Here is a 10,329-nt window from a genome sequence, read left to right on the forward strand (position 1 = left end):
ATGTGTGATGTCAGATGATGTCAGATGATGTCAGATGATGATGTGTGATGATGTCAGATGATGATGTGTGATGATGTGTGATGATGTCAGATGATGATGTGTGATGATGTCAGGTGATGATGTGTGATGTCAGATGATGTCAGATGATGATGTGTGATGATGTGTGATGATGTCTGATGATGTCAGACGATGATGTGTGATGATGTGTGATGATGTCAGATGATGTCAGATGATGATGTGTGATGATGTCAGATGATGATGTGTGATGATGTGTGATGATGTCTGATGATGTCAGATGATGATGTGTGATGATGTGTGATGATGTCAGATGATGTCAGATGATGATGTGTGATGATGTCAGATGATGATGTGTGATGATGTGTGATGATGTCTGATGATGTCAGACGATGATGTGTGATGATGTGTGATGATGTCAGATGATGTCAGATGATGATGTGTGATGATGTCAGATGATGTCAGATGATGATGTGTGATGATGTCAGATGATGTCAGATGATGATGTGTGATGATGTCAGATGATGTCAGATGATGATGTGTGATGATGTGTGATGTCAGATGATGATGTGTGATGATGTCAGATGATGTGTGATGTCAGATGATGTGTGATGATGTAAGATGATGTCAGATGATGATGTGTGATGATGTCAGATGATGTGTGATGATGTCAGATGATGTGTGATGTCAGATGATGTGTGATGTCAGATGATGTGTGATGATGTAAGATGATGTCAGATGATGATGTGTGATGATGTCAGATGATGTGTGATGATGTCAGATGATGTGTGATGTCAGATGATGTCAGATGATGATGTGTGATGATATCAGATGATGTCAGATGATGATGTGTGATGATGTCAGATGATGATGTGTGATGATGTCAGATGATGTGTGATGATGATGTGTGATGATGTCAGATGATAATGTGTGATGTCAGATGATGTCAGATGATGTGTGATGATATCAGATGATGTCAGATGATGATGTGTGATGTCAGATGATGTCAGATGATGTGTGATGTGTGATGATGTCAGATGATGATGTGTGATGATGTCAGATGATGTGTGATGATGTCAGATCATGATGTGTGATGTCAGATAATGTGTGATGATGATGTGTGATGTCAGATGATGATGTGTGATGTCAGATGATGATGTGTGATGTCAGATGATGTGTGATGATGTCAGATGATGTGATGATGTCAGATGATGTGTGATGATGTCAGATGATGTGTGATGATGTCAGATGATGTGTGATGATGTCAGATGATGTGTGATGATGTCAGATGATGTCAGATGATGATGTGTGATGTCAGATGATGATGTGTGATGTCAGATGATGATGTGTGATGTCAGATGATGTGTGATGATGTCAGATGATGTGTGATGTCAGATGATGTCAGATGATGTGTGATGTCAGATGATGTCAGATGATGTGTGATGTCAGATGATGTCAGATGATGTGTGATGTCAGATGATGTCAGATTATGTATGATGTCAGATGATGATGTGTGATGATGTCAGATGATGTGTGATGTCAGATTATGTGTGATGTCAGATGATGTGTGATGATGTCAGATGATGTGTGATGTCAGATGATGTGTGATGATGTAAGATGATGTCAGATGATGATGTGTGATGATGTCAGATGATGTGTGATGATGTCAGATGATGTGTGATGTCAGATGATGTGTGATGTCAGATGATGTGTGATGATGTAAGATGATGTCAGATGATGATGTGTGATGATGTCAGATGATGTGTGATGATGTCAGATGATGTGTGATGTCAGATGATGTCAGATGATGATGTGTGATGATATCAGATGATGTCAGATGATGATGTGTGATGATGTCAGATGATGATGTGTGATGATGTCAGATGATGTGTGATGATGATGTGTGATGATGTCAGATGATAATGTGTGATGTCAGATGATGTCAGATGATGTGTGATGATATCAGATGATGTCAGATGATGATGTGTGATGTCAGATGATGTCAGATGATGTGTGATGTGTGATGATGTCAGATGATGATGTGTGATGATGTCAGATGATGTGTGATGATGTCAGATCATGATGTGTGATGTCAGATAATGTGTGATGATGATGTGTGATGTCAGATGATGATGTGTGATGTCAGATGATGATGTGTGATGTCAGATGATGTGTGATGATGTCAGATGATGTGATGATGTCAGATGATGTGTGATGATGTCAGATGATGTGTGATGATGTCAGATGATGTGTGATGATGTCAGATGATGTCAGATGATGATGTGTGATGTCAGATGATGATGTGTGATGTCAGATGATGATGTGTGATGTCAGATGATGTGTGATGATGTCAGATGATGTGTGATGATGTCAGATGATGTGTGATGTCAGATGATGTCAGATGATGTGTGATGTCAGATGATGTCAGATGATGTGTGATGTCAGATGATGTCAGATGATGTGTGATGTCAGATGATGTCAGATTATGTATGATGTCAGATGATGATGTGTGATGATGTCAGATGATGTGTGATGTCAGATTATGTGTGATGTCAGATGATGTGTGATGATGTCAGATGATGTCAGATTATGTATGATGTCAGATGATGTGTGATGATGTCAGATGATGTGTGATGTCAGATGATGTGTGATGTCAGATGATGTGTGATGTCAGATGATGTGTGATGATGTCAGATGATGTCAGATGATGATGTGTGATGTCAGATGATGATGTGTGATGTCAGATGATGTCTGATGATGTCAGATGATGTGATGTCAGATGACGATGTCTGATGATGTCAGTTGATGATGTGTGATGTCAGATGATGATGTGTGATGATGTCAGATGATGATGTCAGATGATGTCAGATTATGTATGATGTCAGATGATGGTGTGTGATGATGTCAGATGATGGTGTGATGATGTCAGATGATGATGTGTGATGTCAGATGATGTGTGATGTCAGATGATGTCAGATGATGTGTGATGTCAGATGATGTCAGATTATGTGTGATGTCAGATGATGTCATATGATGATGTCAGATGATGATGTCAGATGATGATGTCAGATGATGTCAGATGATGATGTGTGATGTCAGATGATGTGATGATGATGTCAGATGATGATGTGTGATGTCAGATGATGTGTGATGTCAGATGATGTCAGACGATGATGTGTGATGTCAGATGATGATGTCTGATGATGTCAGATGATGTGATGATGATGTCAGATGATGATGTGTGATGATGTCAGATGACGATGTCTGATGTCAGTTGATGATGTGTGATGATGTCAGATGATGATGTGTGATGATGTCAGATGATGATGTGTGATGTCAGATGATGATGTGTGATGTCAGATAATGTGATGATGATGTCAGATGATGTGTGATGTCAGATGATGATGTCTGATGATGTCAGTTGATGATGTGTGATGTCAGATGATGATGTCTGATGATGTCAGATGATGATGTGTGATGATGTCAGATGATGTGAGACGATGTCGCCCAATCCATCAGAGCAGTACAGTGTTACAGTTACTCCTCCTGCTCTGCAGTCCGTCAGTCAGAACCCAAATGCCTTCATCTCATCTCGGCATGCGTTCAGTTCAGTTTATGATTTCTGCTTGAGTTTGTTCTGTGAATGTTTTTGTCATGCATTATATGTGTCACATTTTCTTTCATTTTATGCTTTTATGCTTTTCTTCATTAGACACATTTGAGTATTAAATTAAAAGGCCCTCTGTGGACCAATGCCCGCCTGGACCCTGATGGACAAGGTAAATATTGACCCTTGATATTCAGCTGTCTCGTCTTTCCCCTGACTCTCGCTCACACCTTTAACTCTGGCATATCTCTGATTATTAATATGAGCACGTTCATTAAAACACACTGACATCAGACAAGTGTGTGATCCTGAAGGCTCCACTCCAGCTCCATCACGTCTGGAGGAATCCCAGCAGGAAACCGGCGGCTTGAGATCCGTCTGGGCGATGATCATTCACCTCCTAAGACTCAGAGTGAAGACGCACCGATTCTCGCTGTCACCAGTCCCAGGAAACTCACTCGGCACATTTTTAATTATGGGATGGCAACAGCCGACAGTCCATCTGAGCTCTAAGTTAGAAATCACTGGTCCAGATTCTTCAACTGGACATCCAATTAAAACATGTCATAATAGTACAGATGCCTGATGGGAAGGCCCATTCACACAACAATATAGTTTTAAATATCATTCAGAAAAGTCTAAATATAGCTCTTAGTCCCGGGCCTTTGGAACAGATCCATGTGTCCAGTCGGTCGTTCAAACTTGAAACTTGACCCTCCAGGTGTGGTGATGTAGATCCTCTTTCAGACGGTCACGCCCTAATTAGTGCCCTATAAAACACCCAACGTGGCGGGAATCCATTGCTTCCTTGATCTCCACTTTGTTGCAAGACATGGAAGCTCAATACTTTATATTTAGTGTGTAATCCACTTACTTTAAGGTCGGGCGTCTGTCTGTGGGCAGCCTTCCAGGATTTAATCTGTTTTCACTTCCAGAGTAAGGCATAAACCAAACCAACGTTGTAAGATCCGAGGGAACTTGTCTCTGGTGTGGCTAATCCGGTCAGATTCGTAGGATGTGCTTTGGGTTCACGGGTTGCTTCCCTGTAGTGGTCGCCCCAGCGCCCTATCGGTAAGGGTACCGGCTTGGCCTGAGGTCAAGGACCCTTTCCACTGTGTCTCAGGGGTTGTACCTCAGTTGTAGACCCATACCACAGATAAATATTGTGGAAAGAGATTGTAACCCTTCCTGTTCGAACCGCCCGCTCCAAGTGGGACTCGAACCCCGGTCCGTCGGCATGAAAGTCGGACGCTCTAACAAGGAGGCTAAAGGCTGCAACCCCTAGCGTCAGTCGCTACAGCTATCAGAGGAGTGAGGTTTACTCGCACAGCGACTACTAGCTGACTACTAGCCGTTACACTCACCCCCCTAAACCTCACTCCCATCCGGGTCATGGCACCAATGTCACCCCTCCTGTTCAACCTGCTCCAAGCGGGACTCGAACCCGGGTCCGCCATGAACGATATCATCATCCATTGTGATGCCACGCCCCAATAGTTGCCAGCAGCCATATCACCCTGTAGCCCAAGACTGGTTTCCCACTGAAGCTATGCAGGGTTGAGCCTGGTCAGTACCTGGATGGGAGACCAACTGGGAAAACTAGGCTTCTGCTGGAGGAGGTGTTAGTGAGGTGTTAGTAATCATCGCCATATATATACACGATTGGCTTCATCACTCTGTCTCCTCTCCACCAATCAGCTGGTGTGTGTGTGTGGTGGGTGTTCCGGCGCAAAATGGCTGCCGTCGCATCATCAGTTGGTGCTGCACATTGGTGTGGTTGAGGAGATTCCCCCTTCTATATGTAAAGCGATTTGAGTGCCTAGAAAAGCACTATATAAATGTAACAAATTATTAATTAATTAATAATGAGAGTCGGACACTCTAACTAGGAGGCTAAAGGCTGCAACCCCTTGTGTCAGTCGCTAGAGCGATCAGAGGAGTGAGGTTTACTCGCACAGCGACTACTAGCTGACCTCCGTTACACTGACCCCCCTAAACCTCACTCCCATCCGGGTCATGGCACCAATGCAACCCCTCCTGTTCAACCCACCCGCTCCAAGCGGGACTCGAACCCGGGTCCGCCGGTATGAGAGTCGGACGCTCTAACAATGAGGCTAAAGGCTGCAACCTCTAGTGTCAGTCGCAAGAGCTATCAGAGGAGTGAGGTTTACTCACACAGCGACTACTAGCTGACACTCACCCCCCTAAACCTCACTTGATTATTGGACTCCTCAAAAAAGGGGCCATTAGAGAGGTGGAAAAAGGCGATGGCAAGACGTTTTTTCACTCATTATTTCCCCATACCCAAACAAGATTGAGGTCTACGGCCAATCTTCTTGCCCCTGAAATGCAAAATGCTGAAAGTTCTGAGGGTAAACAAAGGCGATTGGTTTATCACTCAAGGATGCCTACTTCCAGATTCTACTTGATAAGTCGTTGGCAGTATCTGAGGTTTCAGTTGTTCACGCCACTATGGGTGTTTTATAGGGCAATAATCAGGGCGTTATCGTCACAGTCTTAAAGAGAATCCACGTCAGAGAGTCAAATTCCCGAACATGCAGAATATATAAAGCAGTGGTCTCTTCACCCAGAGTAACCGAGTGTTTTCTCTATTTCAGATGAATTAGTCTCATGAAGAGAATCTGTTGAACTAGCTGATCAGTAAGACCTCAGTATGAACCCTTTAACTGCTATAAAATCAAAGCAAGTTGTGTTATTACAAAATTTGAGGTTCCTGTGAGATTCACTTCTGTCACAAACCAGCGGCCAAATATGAAACCCTTCCAACCATGAACCCTTTCCCGATATGTGTAGCGATGACTTGAGTGTGCTCAGATGAGTCTGTTTGAGTTACTGAAGCTGCTTGTGTTCTCAGGTTGAGAAGAATGAAGAGGCCGATCAGGAGATCAAGCAGGATGGACCCAAACCGGAGGAAAACGCCCACAAGGCCGCCACCAAGATCCAGGCCAGCTTTCGTGGACACATCACCCGGAAAAAAATGAAAGACGGAGAGAAAGAAGAGGACAACGACGCCGTTCCAGACGAGTCCGCCGAGACCGCGGAGGAGAAGGAGGAGAAGGAGGAGCGAGTCTCTCCGTCCGAGGAGAAACCGGCCGAGGTTTCCACGGAAACGGCAGAGGAGAGCAAAGCAGCCGAGCAGCCCAACTCGCCTGCCGAAGCCCCGCCCACCTCTGCCGCTGACCCCGCCCCCTCAGACACGCCCGCTAAAGAGGAAGCGCAGGAGCAGCTGCAGGAAGCGGAGAAGCCTAAAGAGGCCGATGCAAACGCACAGAAGGAGGACGAGAAGCAGGAGGAAGCCAAACAAGCCCATGTGCCTGACGCCGCCCCCGCCCCTGAGAGCCAGGAAACAGACCAAATAGACAAAAAAGGTGCGTCACAAACACACACACCCATCAGCAGTGTTGGGGAAAGTTACTTTGAAAAGTAATGCATTACAATATTGCGTTACTCCCTTAAAAAGTAACCCATTGAGTTACTTAGTTACTTTTTAAGAAAAGTAATGCATTGCGTTACTTTTCCGTTACTTTTTCTCACCTGGGCGGGGCTTGTTTTTGTTTTTTTTTATAACAAAAAAGTTATATTTTTGTGCAACGGTAAAGACCTCTTCATACCAAAATGTAAATAATAAGCCCCAGGCTGAGGTAAAAATGCAGATTCCCTCATGAACAGTAGAGGGCGCAGCTCTGGATAATGGAGGATAGATGCAGGAGAAAAAGGTTTTACCAATAAAAACAAAAAATCTAGTAATTTTCATCATCAAAGGTCAGCAGCAAGACATTGGTCAATTAACCCTCTGGGGGTCTTCGTCATTTCGGACCCGAATATTATTATTTTTTTTTTAAATGTTAAAAATCGTAGCTTTATCGGAATGGTACGAAACTTGGTGACTTTATTGGTACCTGGCATATGAACACACAAAAAAATTGGGGACAGGATTTGAAAAGTCTAAGTGGTCGTCAAAAAAAATAGTCACACTCAGCACCAAAAAATATGCAAATACTGAGTTTTTTTGTGCATACAATCTACAAATCAGCCAGGATGCAGAAAAAAAGACTCAACAGTGAAGGGGTGAATCTCTAAAACATCAAGAGTGCAAAGCAGACAAAAAAAAACACACACACAAAAACACAATTAGCTTTTGGAATGACGCGTTAATTTGTGTGTGCGTGTGTTTTTGTGTGTATAAGTGTGTGTGTGAGTGTATTTGTCTGTTTTGCACTCTTGATGTTTTAGAGATTCACCCCTTCACTGTTGAGTCCTTTTTTCTGCATCCTGGCTGATTTGTAGATTATATGCACAAAAAAACAAATTTCCCATTAATTTCCTATGGGGGTCATTTTTGACCTGAAAGTCCTGAATGTGACTATTTTTTTTTACGACCACTTAGACTTTTCAAATCCTGTCCCCAGGATTATTTTTTTGTGTGTTCATATACCAAGTACCAATAAAGTCACCAACTTTCGGACCATTTCGATGAAGCTACGATTTGTTAAATTTTTTTTATAAAACGCAAGATCAACTATAGTGGTATAAATGTGCCATTGCGTGATATAAATGCTCAATGTGTCCACCGGATGGCACCGATCTAATTTAAAACATTGCTTTCATGAGGCCTAGGCTTGACTCTAAAATGAAATACAGCTTTAATAAAAAAAAAAAAAAAAATATATATATATATATATATATATATATATATATATATATATATATATATATATATATATATATATATATATATATATATATATATATATATATATATATATATATATATACATACATACATACACATATATATATATGTATATATATGTATATATGTATATATGTATATGTATATATATATATATATATACATACATACATACATACATACATACACACATATATATACACAGATTTTTTTTATTATATTCAATGGGAAAAAATGGGTCATAATTATTGCATAAAGTCATTTTTGACCCGAAAGTCCTGAGTGTGACCCATAAATGAAGAACCCCAGAGGGTTAAATATAAAGGTAGATTATGCATAAAAATAGTTTTATTTATTATTATTTATACATGTCTAGAACTACAATAACCATCATGTTCACGCACACACACACACACACACACACACCTCTGCACTAACTCTCAACATGAGCTGTCAGTCAAAATAACGTGAAAAAGTAACTCAGATATTTTGTTGTAAATTTGAAAAGTAATGCGTTACTTTACTAGTTACTTGGAAAAAGTAATATTATTACGTAACTTAAGTTACTTGTAATGCGTTTCCCCCAACACTGGTCATCAGTGTGTGTGTAGAGTAAAACACTTTAACTAGACACAAGGGACTGTATTTGATCAGACATCGACTTGACTATCAACAAGAGCTTCAGTTAGCAAAGATGAACACACGCATGACACATGTACTATAGCTAATGCATCAACTAATGGGATCTCGCGGTAAATGTAAATCCATTAACTCTGACATGTTTCATGACTCCAGTTCTCTGCGGTTTGACTGAGAGCTCTTCCCTCAAGCGCTGGTTTGTAAGTGTGTGTGTGTGTGTGTGTGTGTGTGTGTGTGGTCTTTGCAGAGGCCGTTGAAGACTCTAAACCAGCAGAGGAGGCTGTTTCAGACGCCGGCAAAGAGGAGAAGGTTTAACGGACGACCAGTGAAATGTAACATCATTAATTGATCGACAGCCTGCTCTTCGCCCTGATGATGATGATGAAGGCAGTCTGCTTTATGTTTGTCCTCTCTTTTCTGGTGTGGCCATGATTTTCTGCCATTTGGAGGGAGTTTTCCGATGCAGCCGCGGACACAAAGCTTGAGCTCTTCTCCTCCAGCGGTCCAGCGCTGCTCTTCTGTCCATCCGTCTGCCCTTCTCACCGCATGAGAATCCTTCCTCCAGAGACCAGAACCTTCTCACACACACCCAACTAATACATGTGGCTTCTTTTAATGTCCGTGGTGTTGTTATGACCGTTTAATTGGAGATATTGCTGCACTGATGTTTAAAATGGAGAAAATCCAACAAAAAGAAAAAGCGCCAGCCTTTCTGTTCAAGTGAGTTTGAATCTAAGGAGTAAAATCGTGGAAAATAGTTTCATGTCTGTTTTCAAAATAAAGAAATGTGCCAATTACCTTGTTCTTTCAGTCTGAGTTTGTCTGATTTACAGTAGATGAGTATTATATTTAATGTGTGATCAAATAAGTTCTTATCTGAAGGAGCTGAGGGATTCTTTTAATGTTTCAGAATTCACACATTAATTTCATCATTGCAGAGATCGTTTGAAATTAAAATGTAACCTCTTACTTTTATTATACTCAGCATGCTCATCTCAACTGTACAGAATTCATACTTAATACATTAATACGGAATTTATATATGTATATATGAAATAAATGGCAATGTAACTGTAGTGTGCACTTGTTATAAAAAGCATGTGCATCTGTTGCCTGAGATTATAATTATTGCTGCTGACTTCTCCCTGCTCTAAGATTGTTTAACTCACAGTCCCTGCATTATTAATTACAGGTCAAACGTCTGAATTGATCAAGTTCTCGCTCAAATGAGCATCGACCATTGACCTAAAACTTCATATTTCACTTGTAAAAACCCCCCCCCAAAAACTTAAACGTAAAATTCTTATGAAAAGTATACTATAAAATGCTTAATGAAAATACTTATAAAAAGTGT

General features: G+C 41.3%; 1 protein-coding gene across 4 annotated transcripts in view; it reads left to right on the plus strand.

Annotated features, from left to right (window-relative positions):
* Positions 1–9,778, plus strand: part of gap43 (growth associated protein 43) — a 14,238-nt gene extending 4,460 nt beyond the window's left edge. For 2 of the 4 annotated variants that reach the window (XM_079823857.1, XM_079823858.1), the window contains exons 2-4: positions 3,728–3,794; positions 6,498–7,011; positions 9,223–9,778. In XM_079823857.1, coding sequence (XP_079679983.1) covers positions 3,768–3,794; positions 6,498–7,011; positions 9,223–9,290 — 609 coding nt within the window. In that variant the 5' untranslated portion in view covers positions 3,728–3,767 and the 3' untranslated portion in view covers positions 9,291–9,778. Of the gene's footprint in view, positions 1–3,408; positions 3,622–3,727; positions 3,795–6,497; positions 7,012–9,222 lie in introns of those variants that run through there. The other 2 variants (XM_079823859.1, XM_079823856.1) reach the window with 2 other exon arrangements.
* The last annotated feature ends 551 nt before the right edge of the window (positions 9,779–10,329 follow it).

Source organism: Gobio gobio (assembly GCF_949357685.1).
Source record: "Gobio gobio genome assembly, chromosome: 8".
Classification (NCBI taxonomy): domain Eukaryota; kingdom Metazoa; phylum Chordata; class Actinopteri; order Cypriniformes; family Gobionidae; genus Gobio; species Gobio gobio.